At 46.7% G+C, this 25,798-nt stretch overlaps 1 protein-coding gene across 11 annotated transcripts in view; it reads left to right on the top strand.

Annotated features, from left to right (window-relative positions):
• UNC13B (unc-13 homolog B) overlaps positions 1-25,798 on the top strand; it is a 380,992-nt gene that overhangs the window by 331,394 nt on the left and 23,800 nt on the right. For 10 of the 11 annotated variants that reach the window (XM_048850215.2, XM_048850214.2, XM_048850212.2 and 7 more), the window contains 4 exons: positions 2,362-2,450; positions 7,720-7,872; positions 15,132-15,255; positions 23,520-23,576. In XM_048850215.2, coding sequence (XP_048706172.2) covers positions 2,362-2,450; positions 7,720-7,872; positions 15,132-15,255; positions 23,520-23,576 — 423 coding nt within the window. The remainder of the gene's footprint in view (positions 1-2,361; positions 2,451-7,719; positions 7,873-15,131; positions 15,256-23,519; positions 23,577-25,798) is intronic. The other variant, XM_048850207.2, reaches the window with a different exon arrangement.

Genomic DNA, 25,798 nt, shown 5'->3' with positions numbered 1-25,798 from the left:
CAATGCAAAACTTGGTGATACTAGGATACCGGGGAGCCATGTTCTGCTCTCTCACGGGAGGGCAGGGTCACTGCTACAAGAATAAAGTAGTAAGACGTGACCTGAATGCACTCAATGCATCCTCTGTGGTAACCATGCTCTGAGAGCCACTAGCCTCTGTCTGCCAGGAGCTGGGAATGGGCGACAGGGGATGGGTCACTTGTTGATTGCCTGTTCTGTTCATTCCCTCTGGGGCACCTGGCATTGGCCACTGTCGGGAGACAGGAGACTGGGCTAGATGGACCCTTGGTCTGATCCACTGTGGCCGTGCTTATGTAACTTCCCACAGTAAAATAACTCACCAGTTGCACAGGGCATGAGCTCAACATTCCAAGGGTCAGGAGTTGCAATCTACCGTTGCTGTCCTAGATGTGGACCTAAAAAATCCTGTGGATTCAGTACGGACACAGCCTGTAGCTATCGAAGAAATAGCAGAATATAAGGAGTGGTGGGTGATCAGTACCAGTCCTACTGGCTTGCATTGGAAGAGAGCTGATTCTCTAGTTCAGCTGGCAAAGCATTTGTCTGAAATGTCACAGTGAGTCAGGCTGATCCTGAGTCCCACTCCCCCAGGCGGTGGGCTGAGTTCAGAGGAGTAATGGTGCTGTAAATTACACATTCTGCATTGGAGACTCTGTAAACTGATGGGGTCTTACATGCCTGGGAAATGGAAGGGGGCCGGGTGGTAGAAAGAAAAGCAACCACTAGGAGGCTGTATACCTAGCTTTGTCACCTGTGAGTTGGGCCCAAAGCCTCTAATTAGCATGGTTAGATCGGGGGCTATCTTCGTTGCTGTGTGTGTGGAGAAATAGGTGCACAGGGAATAACCTTACAAACTCACATTAATAAAGCAGGAAAGTCACTGCAGTCAGCACTTCACTCCTGAGACTCATAAATAAACCAACAGCTGCTGTTTCTTTCTCTGTTTTTGAAAGCAGATCTAGAAGACTGGTAAGCACACTTTCTAACACCTGTTAAAATCTGGATTTTCCCAGCTAGTTTACTAAAGGGAAAGGAGTGAATCCCATTCCAAATCTCTGTATTTCCCTTGAGGCTTTCCTTTCTCTGATAGATGCTAAAGAAAACAAGCAGGGCTCCAGTACAGAATGGGGTAGCAGGAACTCCTGTTGTGCTTAATTCCTGTCTAGCTCCAATACTGGGATTTAGCCTAGAAACCTAAGCCCCTGAATTCTAGCCACCGCACTGCCATTGCAACAAGTGAATATACAGGAGGTCTAAGTTGGAGGGCAGGCTGGAGTTCTAAAGTCCCAATTCACAAACAGCAGAGGCATTTCATTTATGTTTAAGAACCAGAAGCGCTGATGTAACCAGAAGTGATCCTATCTCACGTTCACACAGCATTTCCAGCCCAGAGGATCCCAAAGCACTTCACACACTCTGCATGTGCAGGCATCGCTGCCCTGCTGAAATGCAACCACCTAAGGCTGGAGAGTGGCAACCACCAGCATCAGGCACACTGCACGAATGCAGAAGAGGGAAATTATGAGCTATGGATCGTGGAGCAAACTAGGACTCTTAGGGCAGGGGTCAAGAAATCAGTACCGTTCATGCAGTACAGACAGGATCTCAGGGTTTAATGCGTCAGCTGAAAGACTCGCACACAGTGAACTTGACTGTATCTCAGTCTGACTCAGGAGTATTCAGGGCTGATCACGAAGGGGCCAAATCTTCATGTGCTCAGGGTCCACAACATATTTTCCAAAGTGCTCAGCACATAACCACTCCCTTCGTGACACACTGCCAGATTTTCAAAAGAGTGGGGAACCTGTGGCCTTATTCCCCATGCTCCACTGAACTGCAGCCTGAAGTCTGTGTAATGACTCTGGCGGTGGAAGGTGATGCAACTACTCTCAAATTCACACACGGAGAAACAAACCCCAGTGAAAAGCCCCACTTTAAAGAAGCCCAGTCTTAAATTAAACCTATAGCCCCAAGGTGACTCAGAACCCAAAGGTATATATCGCAGTAACACAGCACAGTCTGGGTTCTGTGCCGGAAAGGTTTAAATGTTTCTTTATTTCTTAACTCCACAAGTATCAGGAAAAGGGATGACTTTGAGAAGAGGTGGCGGAAAGTAGGAGCCAAAGTAACATTTGTTCATGGCTCCCAAGTTCTATGGGGAAGTCTCTAGAGCAGCTGGCCATGAACTCTACAGTGGTGCCTGGGAAAGGATGCTAGTATACACATTTTGAGGATATTTCATGTGATTTTCTACCATTTAGTCAGCACTGGGTAATAGTGCTTTGGGGAACAGCAAACCAACCTAGATTTTCCAGCTAAGCTCTCTCCTTTTGTCCACAGCTGGACCCAGAAGCAAGTGACAATCTCAAAGAGCTTCAGGTGAAACTGAACAATGTTTTGGATGAACTCAGTGTTGTGTTTGGTAACAGGTGAGTACATCTAGCTTCTATAACCATAGAAACATTCCTTTCCTTCCACTCCAGCTGCATCTCTCGTGAGACTGAGATGAAAGTAAAACACATGGCAATTGCACACTGTGTTTCTGTTTTAAATCAAATTCATGGCCCTGAATTTGCTTAATTCTTCATGTGCTCAATTCTCCATCTGAAGAATTGAGAAACTTTCAGAAAATTGTATCTGTTGTGTTCATTGCTCTGCCTGGGAACAGAACATCAGAATCTGAATTGTGAAATGTATTTGGATTACATATATTGCTGATCCTGCTGCTAACAGCACTTGTGTCTCTGGGAGAATTGAGCCCTGCTCTTCTTTGCTCTGAAAGCAGTTTCCAGTTCAACATTCAGAGAGTGATATTCCTGTTTAAATGCAAACAGTCTGTTAAAGCATGTAACAGCTGAATGCTTTCTGATTGTTAAATGAGGATTGAAATCGGAAGGAAACTGGCTTAGCGTTTGTGTTTCACACTGAGACCCAGTACTCTAATGTTGCAAAGGTGGGCATTTTTTATAGGCTGGTCAGTCATTGTCGGGACAAGCACCAAAAGTGTTGCTAGTGGCAATTAAAAGCTTTATTTACAAATCATAGATACAAACTACCTATGGCAAGGATTGTGTGTCAGCTCTCGCAATTCTACAGTGAGCACAAAAGTTGCAGCTTAAGCAAGAATGGAAGGCTGAAGACACTTCCCCTCTGCTGGATGTTCAGGCCTCTGTCGGGAGGCATGGATTGAGTATCAACTGGCCATGAATATGTTTAGCCCGCAAATTAGAAGAAGGTTTCTAACCATCAGAGAAGTCAGGTTCTGGAACAGCCTCCCAGCAGGAGTAGGGGGGGAAACAACCTAACTAGTTTTAAGGTGGAGTTTGATAAATTTATGAAGGAATTTATAGGCTGGGGTGGCCTATGATAGCAGGAGGCTGGACTTGATGAGCCAGGAGTTCCCTTCCAGTCTTATGTTCCGAAGTAAAATATCCCCCGACTGATCCAGTCTATTAATCTTTGAAAATAACTATTCCCCACGATAAGGACTGTTCATCTCATCTATGCCCTGTAAAAAGATTAATGCAGGCACATCCAGTAGTGTAGCTCCCACCTGGGTGGTGAGAATAAAAGCTCAGCCTGACTGCTCTGCTTTCCATCCATACATTTGTAGTATTTATGATCATCAGTTACTTTGTGGGACTTGTTGACACACAGCTGCATTTTCAGCATTTGAAACTGGTAACTAAGTGTGTAACTCCCATTGCTATTCATGGATGGTGGCAGCAGGAGATGGGGAGATACAAACACATGGAACTGAGTCAATGACATTCATAATTAGATGGCGGATAAGTGAGAAATCATAATTAGTGGGTTAGTATTGTTATCTGACACTTGTCTTCACAGTACCAATGTTACAAGACAATTAGGGTGGACTCTTGGCATTTGAAAATGTAATTTACAGAGATTATGCAGGATCAGCACACGTATCAGGGAGTGTTTCAGAAACGTGTGCCAGCAAGAGAGAGAGATTAACCAGTCAATGGGGTTCAGCTGCTTCATTTATTCAGAAGTGATGGCATCAAATTAAAAGTGGAAGGGCAGCTTACTGTGCAAGACAGACCTTCTCCTCAAGGATGTAACTGAGAGGTAGCGTAGGTGTCCTCGCTAGAGTAGAAAGCGTCTGTACAAATGGCAACTCCTGGGACACTTTGCACCTCTTATGCATCAGATCTGAGCTTTTTTCATGTTTGAGGGATAGCTGCAGTGGCTGAGGAAACAATGACATCTAAATTCTCTGCTCCCTCTGTCCTGAGGAAGCGCCATCACAGAGCACAGGATGATAGAGCCTGGTTTGGTCAAAGAGCCATATTTAGTGCATTACTGATGGACCAAATATAGTCTTCAGTGCAAGGATGGATAGTGGGAGAGTAATTCACCCCAAGGCATGATCCCACACCCACCTCTTCCCACCCTCACGCTGGCTTCTGGAAGGGCTGTAGGCTTCCAACACTGTATAACAAACAATACCCCAACCCCAAGACCGGTCGGGGAGGGCGTCCGTGGCAGCTCGGATATTCCAGTACATTGTCTTCAAGAGCCTAGGTACAGATTCAAAGGGGAAGAGATGAGCTTTCTCAACAGCAGGCCTGGAGCACTCCCTTTGCTATCTACAGAGCCCCGCTTTACTGTACCGTTCCCCCAGAGAATAGGGGGCAACACCCCACAGCATGTGTTGTGCAAAAGTAACATCCATGACTAAATCTAGAGCAAGCTGGAGAACCACCTGCCACCTCATCACCTACCAAGACGATAGGCACCTTAGACATAGATACCAACGAAACAAGCCTTAATAAAGATTGGTGGTTGGTATGGAGCCACTTGCGCAGCTGAAATGGCCATTCTATAGAAAAAATGAAATTAAATCAATAAATCAGTGTCTCACATGGTCTCTCTCAACAAGTTGGCAATCCCTTCTCTGCGTCCTGGCCTGGTGTGGTTCTATCCTTAGAACACCCTTCATCCCATTCCACGCATCCCAAACATAGTAAACGTAATTCCAAACACACCTAGGTCGGGGGTTCATATTTCAATAGATCAACAGTGTGGAGACAGTATTACCATCCTACTTAGTGTAACGCTCCACATCAGCTTTTCACACGTAATAAATACTCCAGGTTTTATAGCTCAGAGGAAACATAGCAAGGTGTCCAGCTAACTGCAGCTTAGATGTTGTTTGTTCTTGGAGGAGAGGAGAGATGGCATATGAACCGAGGAATGCTGGAATCCTGTCCGTTGGTGCCTGAGAGACTGACACCCATAGCTCACTGCAGTGACTGCTTTATGCTGGGCTGCCCCGTTATGTGGCAGTTTATGCACAGAGTAAGATGTAGCTGCCAACACGTAATGTTTTAGTTATGTGACCCTGCAAACCAGGAATTCTTGGGTTTCGGTGACCCAGTTGCATGGTCATTTTCACGGAAGCTGGTGTCTTCCCCTGTGTTTGGAAACCTCCACTTCCCTGGGCCAGCTGGAGAAAAGGGTCCAGACCAGAAGACTCAGCTCACTGGGGGTAAAGGAAGCAGCTGCTGTTAGAACCTGAGAAGTTGATAATTTCTTGTTTATATACAGCCCACCCCATTCCCAAGCACAGATCCCTGCAATATGAGGCCTCTCATAGACTTTAAGATCAGAAGGGACCATCATGATCATCTAGTCTGACCTCCTGCACAACTCAGGCCACAGAATCTCACTCACCCACCCACTCCTGTAACAGATCCCTAATCTCTGGCTGAGTTACTGAAGTCCTAAAACCATGATTTACAGACTTCAAGTGACAGAGAATCCACCATTTATACTAGTTTAAACCTGCCAGTGACCCGTGCCCCATGCTGCAAAGGAAGGTGAATCTATGCCGCAATCTGACCTGGGGGGAAATTCCTTCCTGACCCCAAATATGGCAATCAGTGAGACCCTGACCTGTGGGCGAGACCCACCACACTCTGTACAGTCAATCTGATCGAGCTGCCTGTGTTCCCGACAATTGGCTGCTGCAGCATTGCATGCTGGCACTCCGCTCGAGTGCCACACTGGGGCGTACCCACTCTCTCGAGCTCCGCAGCGGTGTCTGAGAGGTGAACGTGAGAATAGAGGCAGAATAGAAAGAGAAGATCCTGGCTCTGGGGTTGCTTCAATGGAGCAGGATGCTAGAAATCAGCAGGACGTTTTGATGCACTGGGGGGAGGCTGCTCCATGGTGGGGGAAGAAGGCAGTGGGAGGGTGTAGGTGGAAAAGTCGGTGGGGCACGGAGCATAGTGAGTAGCAGAAACCGAGGCTGCATGTTTTGAAAGGAGAGAGGCCCACATATGTCACAGGTGCCCTGCTGATTCAACACTATAGGAAATCAGGCCCCTTATTTAGGTGCCCAAATACAGATTTAGGAGCCAGCTTTAGAGACACACACACCCGCCCCCATGTTCGGTTGATCTGGTATCTTGGCTGCAACCCCTAGCACTTCTTACATGTTCAAGACGCTACACAAACATTAATTGAATGCCACACTTACCATCTATTGTCAGTAATAATTGCCTTAAATATCAAGATGGGTGAGGTGATACCTCTGATTGGATCAGCTTCTTCAGGAAAAGATTTGACCTCACCCACCTTGTCTTTCGAATACCCTGGGACAAGCACAGCTACAACTATATTGCCAACTTAAATGTCAAGGCATTTCCCTGTATTCCCAGCTGATGTGTTGAAGGCTCTGCTGCAGTATTCCCCACATTAAACCACTACATTAGATTCTTCTGGACTGTCTGCAGCAGGGGTTCTCAAACTTTTGTACTGGTGACCCCTTTCACCCAGCGCACCTCTGAGTGCAAACCCCTCCCCCCATAAAGTAAAAGCACTTTTTCTATATTTAACACCATTATAAATGCTGGAGGCAAAGCGGGGTTTGGGGTGGAGGCTGACAGCTCGCGACCCCCCCATGTAATAACCTTGTGACCCCCTGAGGGGTCCCAACCCCCAGTTTGAGAACCCCTGGTCTGCAGTAACTAGGTTGGTTGCCATCTACTGATAGTGGTTGTGACAAGCTAATTTCCCTAATGGACGTGGCTGGGATCTCTACCTGTCTACCCTTGGGAGTTCCAGACAGTTGAACTCCCCTAACCGTGGCATGTCACTTCAACAGAGAGACAGACATTGTTCACTTGGCTAGCCAAGCCCCAGTTACCGTCTTGACAGTATGTATAACCCGGCCCCTCTGGCACTGGGGATTGTTTCAGTCAGCACGTGTCTTTGCTGCTGAGCACCTGTGATTTTAACCCTCTATTGTGAGGTCTGGCAATGAGCTGCATGTATGTGTCTGTCCGCAGTGCACCAAAGTTGAGCAACTGTTTACGCTCCTGATCTGCGTGAAGTCATAGACTGTATATACCAGACACAGAACAGTATGCTTTTAGTTGGGTGCAGTTGTAATTCTTGCAAAAAGAAAGGGCAGCTTTTTAATTAAGTGAATGAGTTTATCTCCAACGCGATGAGACCATGTGTAGGGATCCTAGTGTCACTGCTGATATTCTACACAGTTGATTACCCTGATAGTGTGTCCTTCTTAACAACATTGAGAAGGAAGCAATAGGGAAGGTCTTGGATGGAATCAGGAGGAGTATTGCGTAGTTAGTGAGTGCATGTTATGTTTTCATGTGCAAGAGGTGATAGTTTAGCCACTGAATAACCTTGCTTTTCTCGTCTGTCTAGCTTTCAGAGCCGTATTGATGAGTGTGTCAAGCAGATGTCAGATATACTCTGTCAAGTAAAAGGGACCGGAAATATCCCTGCAAATGCCAGGACCACGGTGGCGCAAGATGCGGATAATGTCCTGAGGCCATTAATGGACTTCCTGGATGGAAAGTAAGAAGAGCTCAGTTCTGTATTCATACTGCCATAAAATCTCTAACAGATTGGGAGGGGTTTCTTCAGCCTTCTGGATGACTCCCTCGAGACATCTTCTCTATCAGAGTCATCCCGGAGGGTTTTTATCTTTGGAAAAGAGGCGGCTTCTGGATGACTCATTAGACTTTCTCGTTTTGAAAGTGTCAGCCAGCAGATATGATGTTTCTGTGAATCCCATGACATTCGCCAGGTATAATTTGTGATTTTGTTGCATGAGAGATGGTTTATTTTGTTGCATTTGTACTTGAGTCATTCCAACTTTTCCTCGGGTTGGATGCTGAAAGGGACTGTGTGCTTCATAGTTAGCATGCGTACACAGAAGCACTTTTACATCCATAAAGCAATTTCCATGCTTTCTTTACCTAACTACTCCTTGGAGGCAGCATCACCTTCTATTGGTGGGAAGCGGAAGTGGGAATGTTCATGACTTCTTTCCTGTCCACAGCAAGTCAGAGGCAGAGCCTGGATTATTCTTCCTGTCTGTCCTACAGAGGAGGCAAGTTCCTCTAAATGCTGCCTGTGTCTGGCTAGCATCACCTCTTCGTTGCCTGGGTTCAGCTCTGGCCAGCTGCTCTTCACCCAGCTGAGGATTTTGGCTAGGCCTTGAGAGACCTGGGAGAGGGTTGTGTTCATGCTGGATATAAAGGAGCGGAGTGTTGTCTATGGATTGCTGGCACTTCAGCCAGTGTGTTGTGTCCTCAGCTCTCCCAACGGCTTCCTATAGATGTAGCCCCGTGGGACTCTGCTGGTGAGTCTGATCTCTCTGCGCCCTTACACTGGCACGGGGATGGTCAGTGAGAGGCGAATAAGGAAACTGATCAGGACTGTTCCAGGCAAAAGGGAGTAAACACAGAGAACTGATGCTGAGTAAGGCAGCTATAACCAAGCACAAAATTGAAGCCAAGAAATACCTGGATGTGTTTCTGGAGAAGGGTGTTGAGGGCTCTCCTGAGAGAAGCAGGAAAGTGGGTTTCAAATCAGCATTCAAAGAACCCAGCTGTTGGGCCACATGGACTTTTCCTGGCCCTACAATCAGTATGTTCGCTCTTCTGTGGGAATGGGCTCTGCCAGGTAGGAATACTTGGCCTTCTCACTTGGGCTGTTGCTTAGTCTTCTATCTGTGGTGTCTCACTCAGATACACGTGGCTAGTGTTTGGAAAGAGAGAGACACAGCTGAGCTACAGAAGGACGCCAGTGTGCACCCTCTACAGACGTGTTACAGCTGAACATGTGTTCCTTGAAACTAGCGGTGCCTCTGCCTTTGGACTCTGGGCGTACTTTGTTCCATTAAAACTTTACTTTTCATCTCTGGCACGAGGAGAGGAAAGCAAAGCAAAGTTGTGCACCTGCCTGGTCTCTGATTTCCAGCTGCAGCAGAGGTCTCAGAGGAGATGAGGAATAGAGCTCCAGCTAGGATCTCTCATGTAAAGAGAGCACGTATTTGAAAAATGAGGAAGCTTCGTTCCTGTGACTAGGAGGAGTACAATGGTCTGGAGGGTGTAAATACTCCACAGGGAGTCAAAGTGCTGAGTGGGAATGTGATATTCCTGACCCGTCTTTGGGGCACTGACTTCGGTACCTACCTCAACGCCAATGCAATCATAGAATCATAGAATAGCAGGGTTGGAAGGGACCTCAGGAGGTCATCTAGCCCATTCTTTAACTTGCTGACAAGAATACTGTGGGAGACCATGTCAAAAGCTTTGCTAAAGTCAAGGAATAACACGTCCACTGCTTTCCCCTCATCCACAGAGCCAGTTATCTCGTCATAGAAGGCAATTAGATTAGTCAGGCATGACTTGCCCTTGGTGAATCCATGCTGACTGCTCCTGATCACTTTCCTCTCCTCTAAGTGCTTCAGAATTGATTCCTTGAGGACCTGCTCCATGATTTTTCCAGGGACTGAGGTGAGGCTGACTGACCTGTAGTTCCCTGGATCCTCCTCCTTCCCTTTTTTTAAAGATGGGCACTACATTAGCCTTTTTCCAGTCGTCCAGGACCTCCCCCGATCGCCATGAGTTTTCAAAGATAATGGCCAATGCCTCTGCAATCACATCCGCCAACTCCTTTAGCACTCTCGGATGCAGCGCATCCGGCCCCATGGACTTGTGCTCGTCCAGCTTTTCTAAATAGTCCTGAACCACTTCTTTCTCCACAGAGGGCTGGTCACCTCCTCCCCATGCTGTGCTGCCCAGTGCAGTAGTCTGGGAGCTGACCTTGTTCAACTTATTGGACCGGGGAAGCGGCTGGACATTTGCTTGCTTTTCTGAGGGTCACTCCCCCATTGCTTCTGAACAACTTTGAGTGTCCATCGGCATCAAGCCTGGGGTGGTCATCCCCCTTACGTTTTGTTCTTCAGACACCAGTCTAGAAGGTGGGCAAGACCACCTTCTGATCTGGATTGATACTGGGATCTGTATTGTTCGCTCAGTGGAGACGGGTTCTTGGTTATTAATGCCATGCCCTTATGCTCAGCAGCCTCCATGGAATCAATGGGCGATTCCTCGTTCTATAAATCCAAATCCTCCACCTGTTCCTGGGCCAGATAAACTGACCAGCCAGTGGTATCCCCTCCTCAGCCGCCTACATTGCAAACTCAGATGGAGGCATCTCCCTTAGAGTAGGTACACATGGATCCACGTATACAAGAACCAGTACTGCACCAGGAGGTTCCAATGGCTCCGTTGCTTTCATCCTCCTCATTCAATGACTCTGCAGTGTCGGAATCTTCCTCCCCTGGCCCTGAAGATTTTAAGGAACATCAGGAGCTCTGAAGTTTAAATAGCTTCATGCTTTCATCAAATCATAGAGTATCAGGGTTGGAAGGGACCTCAGGAGGTCATCTAGTCCAACCCCCTGCTCAAAGCAGGACCTAATCCCCAACTAAATCATCCCAGCCAGGGCTTTGTCAAGCCTGACCTTAAAAACCTCTAAGAATGGAGATTCCACCACCTCCCTAAGGAACCCATTCCAGTGCGTCACCACCCTCCTAGTGAAAAAGTTTTTCCTAATATCCAACCTAAACCTCCCCCACTGCAACTTGAGACCATTACTTTGGCTATACAGGCTGAGTTTGTGCAGGAAAACAGGCACAAATTGGTGGACATCCTTCAGTCTTCAACCCAGGGAGAGTAGCTCTCCTTATTAGTGAGGTACTGTTGGAGTCCTCCTAGGTTTGTGGAATACCAGAGCTGCTTTGACACCTATGGCAAAGCATATGGACAAGAGTTATGTTCCTGTGCATGGGGTTCGGGCATTTTTATTCACATCCTGCTCCCAATTCAGTTGTCATGACTGCAGCCAGTGAGAGGTCATGACAAGATAGGTACAAGTCTATACCCAAAGACAAGGAAACAAAGAGGTTAGACTTCATGGGCCGAAAAATATATTGCCTTTGTCCTTGCCAGATGTGTGTTGCAAACCAGCAGGTGCTGCTGTCCAAGTACAGTTTTTTGAACTGGGACTTTGTAGCCAACTTCATGGACAAATGACCTGAATCTTCTAGGGAGGAGATGAAGGCGTTTATCGCAGAAGTTTCATCTGGTCGCTAAGACATTTTTGTAGTTGGCAGCTGCAACAGCAATGTCCAGTGCCAGAGTTATGGTGTCAGCGATTAAGATGAGAAGAGCACCACCGTTGCAGAATTCTGGAACAGTGCAGACATCCAACAGAGCATGGAAGACCTGCCCTTTGACAGATTTTTATTTTCTGGTAAGACAGATGAGAAGTTGCATTTGTTTAAGGACTCATAAGCAACCCTGCACTCTTTGCATCCGATGAAGTGAGCTGTAGCTCACGAAGGCTCGTGCTCAAATAAATGGGTTCGTCTCTCAGGTGCCACAAGCCCTCCTGTTCTGTTTGCAGATACCGACTATCCCGGCGGCGGCTGCTCTGAAACCACAAAAAGGTGTCATTTTGGAGGTCAGCAACAATAGCAATACCACTCAAAGGTATTTTAGACAGGCACCGTACCAACTGAGGCACCGGGACTACTCCAGAAAGGGCAGTGAGTCCCACAAGAGAAGGTCGTCTGGATCTGCTTTCACCCAGCCAGCTCGTCCACCTCCACCTTTGGGAATGCAGCCCATTTGACTATTAAATCAAGAGCACCATGCCACTTGTGGATGTTTCAACACCATCTCTTCAGTCTGTAGGCAGGCCGTCTTGCTTCTGCAGTGCTTGAGAATCCACAGCAATGGACAGATGGGCCCTAAGCATTTTGGGGTTGAGTAATGCTGAACAATTCCTTTCCATTCCCCCCTCCCTTTTCAGGGACCCTTCTCATGAGTCACTGCCTCTTCAGCGGCTCCAAACTCTTCGTGTTCTGGCAGCTGTGGAGGAGATTCCTCGTTATCATCACAGGAAGGGATTTTATTCCCAGTATTTCCTGATCTCCAAGAGAGAAATGAGACTATCCTTGGTCTCAACCAGTTCGTCAAGTATATGAAATTCCACATGGTTACCTTGGCTACTATGCTCTCTGCCTTGATTCATAACTGGTTTGCTGCTCTTCATCTTCGGATGCTTATTTCCACATTGTGATTTTCCCAGGCCATAGAAAGTTCCTGAGATTCCACGTTGCTGGCCAGCATTACCAGTACAGGGTTCTCCCCTTTGGCCTGTTATCAGCTCCATACATCTTTATTAAATGCATGATGGCGGTAGAGGCCTACCTAGGAGGAGGTGAATTCATGTCTTTCCATACTTGGACAATTGGCTATTGAGCTGCAGATCAAGGGAACAAGTCCTTAGTTGTGTCCAATTCATGCTGGACCCTTCTGATTGTCAAGGGTTGATTTTGAACAAAGAAAAATCAATATTGAACCCCAAAAAATCAAGTCCACATATGTCTGGGACTACTGGGCCATATGGCCACACACACTTACATGGTGCAGCGTGTAAGATTGTCTCTTTGCCCTCTTCTGCCATGCTTCAGGTGGGTTTATCGCCCCAGTTGATGCTCATTGGACAGGCTTACCCGAGTAGCCTCAGACTCACTATATTAGTGGACAGAACAATATGTGCCAGAGGGTTCCGTTTGCCCATCCTCCACCAACCAGAACAATAGTCACCGATGTCTCCATAATAGGTTGGGGAGTGTATCTAGGGAAGTGAAAGATTCAAGGTTTGTGGTCAGAGTAGAAAGCTTCCAGTCATATTAACATGCTGGAGCTTCAGGCAATATACAATGTGTATCAGGCCTTTTGAGATCAGAGCTGGGGAGCAGCAGTTCACACATTTGCAGACAATACCATCGCAGTGTATTCGGTGAACAAGCAGGGATGAGCCCACTACAGCTGGCTTTGTCAGGAAGAAACTATGACCACGGTGGCACATTTACCAGGCTCTCAAAACCAGCTGGCTGACCATCTCAGCAGGTTTTTCTCAGCAACCACAAGTGGTTACTGAAGAGCAGCAGAGTGAGGTCCATTTTCACAGAATGGGGCATTCCTTCCATCAACCTCTTTACAATGAAGGGCAACAGAAAATGTCAGTTTTGTTTCCAAGTGAGGCTCAGTCCAGGGTCCCTAACTGATGCTTTCCATCTGAACTGGGGAAGAGACCTGTTGTATGCCTTCCCATTTCCCTCTGATTCCTCGGGTTATCCTCAAACTCACATTGGACCATACTAAGTTGATTTCTTATTGCACTGGCCTGACGAAGCAATGTTAATACTCTGGCCTTCTCAGTGTGTTAGCTCAGCCTCCTAAATCTCTCCGTCTCCTGCCTGACCTGATGACCCAGCACCATGCCCAGGTTGTTCTTCCAGCATTTGGCAATCTACACCTCACCGCGTGAATGATACTTGGCTAAATGAGGAGGAAGGAAAATGCTCAGAAGCAGCTCAGATAATAGCGTAATATCTGCCTCATAAGCTGTGGTAATACAGGAAGTTATCTACCTGGGAGATCATCTGTGAGGAGACTGGCTGACCCTTCATCTAAACCCCAAAGGTAGCTCAGACTGTGCCCCCACAGACATGGACCCATTAGACAAGACCACAAGCAACACAGATCACATTTCTCAATGATATCTCAATAGTGAACATTTGTAGGGCAGCTTCTTGGTCTTCTGTACACACTTTAGCTAGGTGTTATGCTATTACCAGATGCAAACTTTGGGATGGCTGTTCTGCAGTCTCTATTTAAACAGAGTCTGCAGCCTGGGATTTTGGATTGAAGAAACTGAGGGGGGTTAGGTGGCATCACCCTCGGACAGTCAGGCGAGGGGCTAAGACCACAAGAGCTGAGTGCCACCCCTACAAGTAGTGCTAAGCACAATTCTCTGGCGTCGGTGTGCTGGGTGCCTGTACCCCTGGATGGAATACGCGTCTGCACCCACATCTCAGAGAACAAGTTACAGTACAGGTAAGTAAGTGCCCGTTTTATACGGAGTGATGCTACGACACGTGTGACCCTCGTACGCTTAACAACCTGTCCCACTCTGTATTTAACTTGAACACGCTGGTTTGCTTCTCCAGACCTGAAGAAGAGCTCTGTGAAGCTTGAAAGCTTGTCCCGTGCACCAGTAGAAGTTGATCCAGTACAAGATATTACCTCACCTACCTTATCTCTCTCATATCCTGGGACCAACATAATTATAACACTGTCTCATCCACTCATTTTATATATACACCTAGCCAATAGATAAATCCTTGTGTTCCTGTGTCCTCATCTCCCTGCGTCTCTCAAAGAGAAGCTCTAGCACAATCCAGAGTGATTGTGGAGTGTTTGCTGCAGGTCACACCAGCAGAGCATAATGGCCCTCTCTTAGTGTAAACTCACCTGCTGGGTCTTTCCCTATTTAGACGGATGAGCCCTTTGGGGCAGGGTGCTTCTCCTATTTTATGTGTAAGCATCCAGCACAGTGGGGCCCTGATCCTGTGTGGGGCCCCTGCAAGCTACCATAATACAAATGAAAACTTTGTATTTCTCTGGATGTTAAATAGCAGTGGCTGAATTCTTGGGCACAAAAATCCTGTTCTGTGCAAATGTCTTAGTGCTAAAGCTGAAGGGAAAAGCAACAGAAAATGTTACTTTAGCAGTGCTGTAGGCAAAGGGAATGCTGCTCTTTCCTATGAGACGTTAGGTAAGAGTTAACATAAATTGTTTGCTAGGTGAGGCATTAAATCTCACCCACACTTCCACTCCATTTCTCCTGCAGACTGCACTGCTGGAATGGCGTTGTTTTAATTAGCTCTTGCTCTCTCCTTGCAGCCTGACGCTCTTTGCCACGGTATGCGAAAAGACGGTGTTGAAGAGGGTGCTGAAAGAGCTGTGGAGGGTGGTGATGAACACCATGGAGAAGCTGATCGTGCTTCCTCCACTCACAGACCACACGGTAAAGTGTAACCTTCTTCCTTACTCAGTGCAAAGCCATTCTCATTCTGCCATATAACCCTGTCTGGGTAGTGTGGTCTGCAGACCAGCCTGTTCTGAAGGGTGAGCTTGGAAAGGAAAGCAGTGGCCATAATCTAAGAAACTAAAGAAATGGTTTTATTGGTTTTGGGATCTTGAGGCAGAGAGAGTGCTCTCCCAGCACAGCACCCGAGATGCTGGAGTCCAAAGGGTGACTGTCAAGTGCACCGAATCGTTGAATAGGAGGAGTCTGCAACCTTTTTCAGAAGGCAGCGCACATCAAATTACCCGGTGGCTGGGGCTGACTACACCGGGTTAGTTCAACCATGGAAACGCTTTCACTTAATGATCATCAGCTCCCTAGGCTGGGGAGTGTGTTTCTCCTGTTACACATGGTGAATTTGGGGTTGCTCATTAATGACACTTTTAGGCATCATCCCTACTGAGAGGGGCAGTGTTTCTGTCTCCGATTGCGGGGAGTTATTTGAAGCATGACCAGGATACACCTGATTTCAAAGGTAGATGTATATAAGTGTTCAGCTGCAGGGACCAATTGGATTAATGTGTGTCATGAACTGCAGTGACCTGTTAATGATGAAAAATTAGCCTGTCCCCTAATCCTGGTGAGCTACAGAAGCAGATTACATTGCAATCCCAGATATCCAGCTGCTTCCTAGGATGGTGTCCAGTCACAGACAGAGTAAACTCCTGGCCCTGGGTTATAAGCTAATTGTTTGGAAATGGTCCAGAAATATTACTACTTGTCCACATTTAAGCAGGCTCTTGGCCTGGGTTGGTGTAATGAGTGGCTCTTCTTGTTTGTCACTGGTTTCTGGTATGTGTTGAAAGGTGTTCAGGTCATGGTGTCTGAAGAGGTGGTGGAGACTTGCATCTTGATGTAAATTTATTTGTCTTGTGAGAGGGAGGGCCCTTGTCTCACCCTTAAGGATACTGTAAACACCAGAGCTGTATTGCACACAGTGAATCATACCTTCCAAGCAAGAAACTATTGCAAGGGATCTGAGCATCAAACTATGGCCTTCTCTCTATGTTCAGGTTTTAAGTGACCATGTTCGTGTTTCTTTAATCAGTTTCATTTGTGTGCTGGATTTAGAATGGCGAAGATAAATAACTTTAAGGGGGGGGGGGCATGTATGTTTTCTAGGCTACTTTTAAGCTGCTATGGAAAGAGTCTGTTAGTAGATATGCGGAAGCCTGAATGTAAGAGCAGCCTTATTATGATCCTAAGAATCCCTTCTAACCTGAAGAGATGAAATAACAGCTTTCCTAGGGCACCAGGGGAAGGAGCTGCTTTGGGCTTTTATGCCGACCCCTTTTGAAGTTCCCATGCTGAGGGGGAGGAAAGCACCAGATACCACATTTCCCGCTGAAAGGCAATACATAGCTACTGCTTGCAACCCTGCTGGAAGTCACCACAGAATAGCCATTCTGTGATACTCCATATGGCTTCATGTTACCTTCTCTGACACATTCAAAATGGAGAGGCTACGAAAAGAAGCCCGAGTCCTCTCCTGCTTCTGCAGGATTTCTCCCATTGGGCAGGAAGTGGCTCTCTGACAAGAGAAGCTAGTCAGCTCATGGGATGTAGGTTATAATGGAATTGTAACTCATCTGTTGCTTTCACGCCTCTAGGACGGCAGGCAGCAGCAAGTGTCTTAATAACACACTCCAGTCACTGGTTCATAAGCCTGTGGATATTGAATTTCCATGGATTTCAAGACCAATGGCAACATGAGCTGCAGTAATTCAGAGAGCAATTCACATAGCTTACCAAGTATAAGTAAAGATCAACATTTAATTACAATACTGTCTCTCTTGGCTGAGTGGATATATGGGGTTAAGTTTCTGGAACTCAGTATTTCTAGGCTTCTGAATACATCTCATTTTATTATATTATCAAAGCTAATGCACATTTCTTTCACCTTCCCTGCAGTAGAGTGCACCCCAGCCCGACATTGTGTGGCTGCACAGGTCAGTAACCAGATGCTTGATTCACACATGGACAGACAGCTCCTCAGATCTCTCTGCCTTATTTGCCATCATTCTCATTACACAATCAGCAGCTACTGCCCACCCAGCTGATGGCCAGAATTACACACAGTCCTACTGCGTTTCCTTCTGTGCCCCGAGAGAGACCTGTCTCCCCTAAACGAGTGCGTGATCTGGAGTAGACACAAGATTCAGCCTCTCTAGGGCATGTTTACACTCCTCTTCAAACAGAACTACATTAGTGCCAAGTCAGGACCTTTACATTCACACCCACAGCATCCACATGGAGGAGTTACAGCACAGCCCTTCAATCTGAACTGCTATTCACACCGTTCGAGACCAAACTGCAGAGCAGTGTAGACAGATGTGCCCAAAGCTTCAGGATCTGATTTTACCTCTCACTTTCAGAATGGCTGATAGCAGCACCATGTCTGTTATGCAAACAGATCCCCTGAAGTGGATGGCAGTGCTGCTTTAGCAGTCAGCGGGGCCGGGGGAGAAACTGTTCTGGCAGGGGGGCTGCTACCACTCCTTACGGCCTGTGGAGATAAATGCAGCCTCTCTGTTGCATTAGCCAAGGGCAAGGAATTCCAAGTCCGCTCTTGTAGCGAGTGTGTGGGGAGGTGGTTTGCCTTAACTTTGAGCCAGATGAGCTAAATCAGCATCTCTGCATGAGCCCTGCTGGAAAATCAGATTCTGCATAATGTCAGGGTCCTCGGAGAACCACTTCCAAATACGAGACGCCTTTCCTGGCCCAGGTCAAAAACCAGCTTGTGATCGCTTAACGTAGCAAAAACACCTTAGAAGAATAAATAATCTTTGATTTTAATGGGTACTATACAGAAGCTCTGCTTGTCAGATAAAGCCTGTTAACTAGACAAACACAAATACTGCCAATAATCAAATCTAAAGACTGTCTGATCTGAGAGCCTAACACACACCTGAATGGAATAAATCTGCCTCAAGGCAGTACTTCATGCAAGCTAAAGCACTCGCAAATTAGTGTCACATAAAGAAATAAACCTGGGTACTAACAAGTTCTTTACAAACAGAAAGACTGTGGAGTTAGTCTCCGTCTACAGACCTGTGTGTTGTGTCTTTGTGTTTTGTTACGTATGTCAAATCAAGTGTCAGGACACGTTAAACTTTAGTCTCTCAGGTGCCACAAGGACTCCTCGTTCTTTTTGCTGATACAGTCTAACATGGCTACCACTCTGAAACCTGTCTTCAGAGAGTGTAAATCAGCATTGCCCCATTGACTGTCAGCAGCTGAGAGCCCTGCCTGAATGGCTTTTTTTAAAACAATCAAACCATGAACAGAGATTTTAATTATCCCCAGGCTGCAAACTATAGCTGTCTTATGTCTGTGACAGGTGCAGGTATGAAGACCAAGTGAATTTCCTTGGAAAGCACTAGGAAAATTAGAACTGCTTATATCCTGTACCACTCAGAACTATGGGTGTCACCAGACAGATGGCAGTGCTTCTTGTGATGGCCCATTCTCTCTCCCCATTTTCCTCCATGATGCTTTAACCATTTTGTTCTGGGGATCACCAGGAAATACTTTTGTGCTAAGCACCTGATGTCAAAGGGTTAAAATATAGTAATGTCTGTATAACGTGTGGAGGTTCTGCTGCTTCCAGGGACTGCTGCTGAATTCAGATTTCTGCAGTGACAGTTGGGGAGGGTTCATTCCCAAGGTGATGCACATGGTACAAGGTGTCTTGAGAGAGTTTTGTGGTGGGATGTTTTCTTGCATGGATAAACAGCTCCTTTTGAGGAGCCGTAGTATCTTGTTTACAAGAGTGTCATCAGGCAATGACAGGAGCTGTCCATGTTATTTCATTTAGGCAATCCCAACTTTGATGACAAACTCACTGTAATAACAGAATAACTTCTGTTTGCAAACATATGCTGACAGAGATTGGCATTGACTGACAGGGATAGTGCCTAGTGGGAAAGAAAAATTGGAGAGTAGTTATCTGAGCAGCTTTGTTCCATGAATCATTCTGAGTCACTGGGTATTGCTCAGTGTTTCAGACCTGGCCTACTTAGGAGACTGCTGCAGGAATGCTACATGCCTTGGGTGGCTAATGTTGTTATTCAAACTCGTATTGAAAAATTCCGAAGAGGAATGACAGAACTGAACTGTGATATATTAATATTTAAATAGCATTTTGGGGCTGCTCATTTAAAATGTCTTGTAACTTGATTTAGAAAATAGTGTGTGCTCTTCTGCTTAGCTCAGCAGGTGCTGAACCTTAAGAACCTCTTGTAAGTAAAAATGAACTCCAGAAATCACACAGCGTTTACCATTTGGCCATCAATACAGATCAAAACCCTAAGTGCAGTCACACGCATCAGTCAGGTATTGCAGTAGTGCGATTAGTTAACAGCACCTTGTAAAAGCTACTAGGATATACCTTTGTTACTCCTGGGGTAATTCTGCACCACTGCGGGTGCATAGAATTAACGTCCCCCACAGATTTCTTTGCTTCCCCACAGAAAAATGACTTTGACAGGGAAGCAAAGAAAATCTGCAAGAGTGGTTACGCACCACTCTCTAGCTACGCAGATACATCATTTCAGGCACCCAGAGCAGACAGCAGGGCTGGAGGCAGGGGAGAATGGGATTTCCTCTTCCCCTGCAAGGAGTGGCTGGGGCTGTGTAAGACTCACCCCAAGAAACCTCCCCAAGCTGCAGGAAGCTCAGCATCCTCCCTGCTTCCTGCCCCCATCGTTCTTCAGCTGTGGGGGGAGTGGTCACTGTATGGGGAGCTGCACCCCCATCCACCCAACCCCCGTGCATCTGGACCTCCCATACCCAGACACCCCCGCCAAGCCTCACCCTGTACACCCAGAACCCCTCTAGTCCTCCATATCTGAACCCTATCCCAGTGAACCTCAATCCCTGCATCTGGAACCCCCCTGCCTTGGGACTCCCACCCCTGTACCCAGACCACCCCCAACTGAGCTCACTGCACTCAAACCCTCACCCTGGCAAGTGCCACACCTCTGCACCAGCCTGAGCCCACACATCCAGACCTCCATGCCACTGACCCCCAACTAGCTGCACCCAGACAGGTTTCAGAGTGGTAGCTGTGTTAGTCTGTATCAGCAAAAACAATGAAGAGACCTTGTGGCATCTTAGAGACTAACACATTTATTTGGGCATAAGTTTTCGTTGGCTATAACCCACTTCATCAGATGCATGGAGTGGACTAAAACAGTAGGGGTGTGTGTGTGTATATACACGTCACACACACACACACACACACACACACACGGGAGTTGCCAAGTAGGGGGTCAGTGCTAACAAGACAATTCAATTAAAGTGGAAATGGGCTATTCTCAACAGTAGCATACCAAGGGAGGAAAAATCACTTTTGTAGTGGTAATGAGGCCAATGTAAACAGGGTGGCCCATTTCAAACAGTAGACAAGAAGGTGTGAGTAACAGCAGGGGGAAAATAGTTTTTGTAGTGACCCATCCACTCCCAGTCTTTATTCATGCTTAATTTGATGGTGTCCAGTTTGCAAATTAATTCCAGTTCTTCAGTTTCTCATTGGAGTCTGTTTTTGAATTTTTTTTGTTGAAGAATTGCCACTTTTAAGTCTGTTGTTGAGTGTCCAGGGAGATTGAAGTGTTCGCCGACTGGGGTTTTTGAATGTTATAATTCTTGACATAAAGACACTCAATTATGTGCCACAGGCAGAGAATGGGAGAGATTGAGATGCACCAATGTCCAAGACCCCACAATGGCAGAGAAACATTGAAGTGCGATGTACCCAGATAATTCCAGCTAGTGACCCGCACCCCCACGTGGCAGAAGAAGGCTAAAAAACCCCACAGATCACTGCCAGTCTGACCTGAGGGAAAATTCCTTCCTGACCCCATATATGGTGATCAGTCAGACCCTGAGCACGTGAGCAAGAACCAGCCAGCCAAGCATCTGAGAGAGAGAGACTGCTCAGTGCCACCTCAGAGCCCTGACACTCCCCGTCCAATGTCCCATCTCCAGCTGTGGCCATCCCTGATGCTTCAGAGAGAAAACAAAGTACATACCGCCAGAGTACCTGGGGGACAGGGATCCCTTCCTGACCCCTGCAGGAGACCAGCTGGAGTCCTGAAGCATGAGCTTCAGAACATAAGACATAAACCAGAAGGGCCCCCCAGGGCTGCCAAGCCCTGTCCCCTACCATCATAAGAACATAAGAACGGCCATACTGGGTCAGACCAAAGGTCCATCTAGCCCAGTATACTGTTTTCCAAGAGTGGCCACTGCCAGGTGCCCCAGAGGGAATGAACAGAACAGGGAATCATCAAGTGATCCATCCCGTCACCCATTTCCAGCTTCTGGCAGCACAAGCAACCCCGTCACACAATCACACACATAAATTTGTCCAGCTTTCTCTTAAAACTAATTAAGTTGTTTGCCCCACCGACCCCTTTTGGGAGGCTGCTCCAGAGCCTCACTCCTCTGATGGTTAGAAGCATCATCCTAATTTACAGCCTGAATTTGTCCCTGGACAGTTTATCCCCATTTATTCTTGTGCCAACACTGTCTTTCAGCTTCAATAGCTCTTTGCTTTCCTTAGTGTTTACCCCCCTGGGATATATTGATACAGTGCAATCAGATTCCCTCTTGGCCTTCTTTTTGCTCAACTACACCAGCCAAACTCTTCCAGACTTTTAGCACTAGGATTGTTTGTTTTGGTGGCTCTTGCTGTGGAAGTATGTGAGAGAGAGAGAGAAGGGCTTACTGAAGTAAGGAAGAGTAGTGGGTAAAGGGGTAGGGAGGGGAGGTGGCAAAGGAAAATAATGTACAGTGTGAGGGGCTCATTAGAGATATTTGGAAACAGATGGGCCTTGTGGAAATTACCGAGTACACCAACAATCCCAAGGGCAGGGCTAGCTTCACTGGAATTCCTTTTGAAGTGGTGTATGGTGTTCATTAGGAAAAGTAACTGAAACAAAATTAAACAGTGGTGCCCTAATTATCATTTACTGGCCCAGAGGGACATGGGTCCAGTTCCCCATTCCAGGGCACAATCCTCCCAGAACATTTCAGCCCTCACTGAGAAGAAAGGGGGAAACTCAACTGGAGAAGTCTGGACATTTACAGCCTCCTCCCCACAGCACCTGCCAGAGTAGCCTGGAAGAGTGTGCAACGGAGAGCTAAGGTGAGCTAAGGGAATTCATGACCAGTGTGAGGGCAGGTTGGATTCCTCAGGCTCTCCGCTGAACAGTCCCTTTGGATCAGAGGTAGGAAAAGAGATGGGGAGAAAACACAGGGGGAGGAAGAAAATCATTTCAAGCACACCCCGTAAAGGATCTTAGGAGTAAGGGATGGCGATCACTGTCTGGTTGCTTGCAGCCTTACTAATTTTGTTTAGTACTCCAGTACCCAGGTGACAGGTGCATTGGAGAAGGGTGGAAAGATGCTATGGCAGAGGGAAAGGAATGGCATCCTCCCCTCTGTCTCTGCCCAAGGATCAGCATTCATTGTGCTGCAGTGTATCTGGCTCCAAGTCACATTTCCCATCTCCAGGGCTCCAGCTTCCTTCCTTGTTGCGTCATTGTTCAGAGGACACAAGTAAACCATGGTGTGGGAATGGGATGTCTAGGTATTGATCTGTTCGTGTTTGTGAATAAGGAATTGTTATAGTATTCCAATATACTGAGCCTGCCTGTCTTCTGCCTGAGATAATACACTAAAAAACAAGCAAATCAAATTGTGGGGCTAATGTGCTTAACCCCACTCTTCAGTTGCACTGTGCTGCATGTCTACACAAAAGTTTTAACTAATAATGTGATCTGCGCTTAGTTTATCATTAACTCCATAAAAGCTTTTCACTCCCAGATCCTAAGGTCTGGTTATAATTTTGTAGGAGAGCTTCAAGTCTAGGGTAATGCAATGTCTTCACAATCTATTTGTGGGTAATCCATCTAGATGTGTAATCGGTTTAAACAGGTGGTTTCTGCAAGTGAGAGCTAGCAGTGTACCACAGTCTGCGGGAGCTCTGTATGTGGCTGTCCACAGGAAGGCTGCTCTTTACCCTAGCTAACAAATGTATTCCTTGGAAATGGAGGAAAATAAACTAGCATGACTGGCACTGGGTTTGTTATATCAAGATCAATGGACCAACTTGATTTGCACCTTTTTCCTTTACTTGCTCAAAAATTGATTTCTAATCTTTCTCTCCTTTCTTCGACTTTAACTTCTCGCAATCATAGGGTACGCAGTTGATTTTCAGTGCTGCTAAGGAACTGGGACACTTGTCAAAGTTGAAGGTATTGATGTTGTGTGTGGCTTACATGTATGTCCTTGTATACAAACATGAAAGTGCAGTAGTGCATAGCATGCGTTTTGTCTCCCCCCTCCGTGACTGGCAATGTGCACCTTAGAATACATGCTACTAACGTGTGCTGCCCGTAGATTTACTGCATGGCTTTTCATTTACTGTAGATTGAATTATTTGCATGTTCAGTATAACAAGTGAACAATGGGGTAATTTATTTTAAAATGAAAAAGAAAGAACACTTTGCGAATCCATCCAATTCCTCTACCTGTACTTGTGCAATAGAAAATGCCGAGTTTTCGCTTTGAGCTCTTTTATAAATAGTAATCAGCACTTGTAATAAATGAATATCAATGGGCATGTACGCTGCATGAGCTATTGACAAAGGAATAGTTTCTGAATTGGACTCATTGATATGAAAATGACTGTCACTTCTAGAGCAGAGCTGAACTGTGCCCAGAAATTCTGACTGCGTAGGCTCCCTTTTGCTGGAAGTTGGCATTTAGCATGTGCTTTGACGGCACCTTAGCTGACGCGCGTGTCACTAAGTGCACGCTGCCGCATGGTGAGCCAATCAAGCATTGCTCCCGGGGTCACAACAAGAACGATATGCAAATAGAGAAATTGAGATGCTTTATACCTGTCAGGCCCTTCTGAATATGATTTAACCTTCCTGTGTGCAAGAGAAGCTGCAAATAAGGAATCGCAACGCACACAATTATCAGTTGTGCAGCAGGGAGGATTGGCAGGACGCTGAACTTGGTACAAGATGCTGATTGTAGAGCGCTTTCCAATGCAAAGAGCATTTTTCTGACTGAATTAATGCATTTTTAAATGTTCCATTAACACGGTTTCCCTGCCACTAAAATTCAGTTGCGTTGTGCGTGTACCACATTTGTTACACTCATTGACACAAGATGTTAATGGACTGTGACTGTGTCTGTTTCGTTTCTTCTCCATCCGTGTCTACCCTCCACCTCGGGACCGTTATCTCTTTCCTTGCAGGCACCTCGGTTTTTCAGGAGCCCCTCGGGCTCTTCTGCGGCAGAACTCAAAGCTCAGATTCCTGTGCCAGGGACTGTGCTGTGCTATTTTGCCTGCAGCTGCGAGGCAGCTAAGCTGTCTTCTTCCTTTTGTCCTAGTACCTCTGCTCGCAGATTTCAGAGGTAGCTCAGCAGACGGGCAGCAACTTTGTTTCAGGCAGCCAGCTGGCCAAAGGCTTCAAGAGGATGGGGGATAGTCCTTGTCTTCTCAAGTCACTGGGGTCATATGAGGGCCTTTGCGACTCGTAAAGCTGCTCTGAACATAAATCTGAAATGGTACATACATTCTGCTAACTGCTATTGCCTGAAAATCTGGTGGGCATAAGTTCAGTGAAATGCAATTTTTTTTTGTACAAAGGACTTCATTTTCAGAATTGCACCTGCCTCATTTGCACAGATGCACATTCAGTGTTCCTGTGCAGCCCCTGATTTGCATGCCTGTGTACTTATGTGCGCACAGAAGTCTAGGATGACAGGGGAGGTGTCCACTGAAGTTCAGTTATGTGCATGTTAGCTGCACACAAAAGTGTACATACATTCTTCTCGATCTGTCCCAGAGGCACTAGTTCTTCTTCGAGTGATTGCTTATGTGCATTCCAATGGTGCACGCGCGTGCCACTTGCACGATCGTTGGAAGGTTTTTCCCCTAGCAGTACCCATCGGGTCGGCTGTGGAGACCTCTGGAGTGACACCTTTATGGTGGTATATATAGGTCCCTGCTAACCCGCCACCTGCTCTAGTTCCTTCTTACCACCAGTGACGGTCGTTGGAGCAGCTCAGTCTCTTGCATTCGCAAGTGCCTACCTCGTGGTTCCCTTTTCTCTGATGTACATAGTTAGTTTTATACTAGTTTGTAGTTAATTGGACTTACTTTAGGGGGCTTTCCCCCCGCCCTAGTTTCCCCAGGCACCGGGACATGCCTCGGTCGCAGGGGTTTAAGACGTGTGAGAGGTGTGCGAAACCTATGCCCCCAGGCAATCTGCACACTGCCTGTCTCAGTTGTTTAGGAGAGGACAGATAAGTGCCCAATTTGCAGGAGCTGTAGACCCAAGACTGAGAGAGAGCGGGACTGTCGTTGAAGCTCCTCCTGATGGAGTCAGCCCTTTGCCCACAGCCGGCACCAGAAGCTGCATCAGCATCATTTGTGAGTAGCGCCCCGGCCTCGGAGCGG

Source organism: Caretta caretta, chromosome 5, assembly GCF_965140235.1.
Source record: "Caretta caretta isolate rCarCar2 chromosome 5, rCarCar1.hap1, whole genome shotgun sequence".
NCBI lineage: Eukaryota > Metazoa > Chordata > Testudines > Cheloniidae > Caretta > Caretta caretta.
This window is presented reverse-complemented; position numbering and strand designations above follow the sequence as displayed.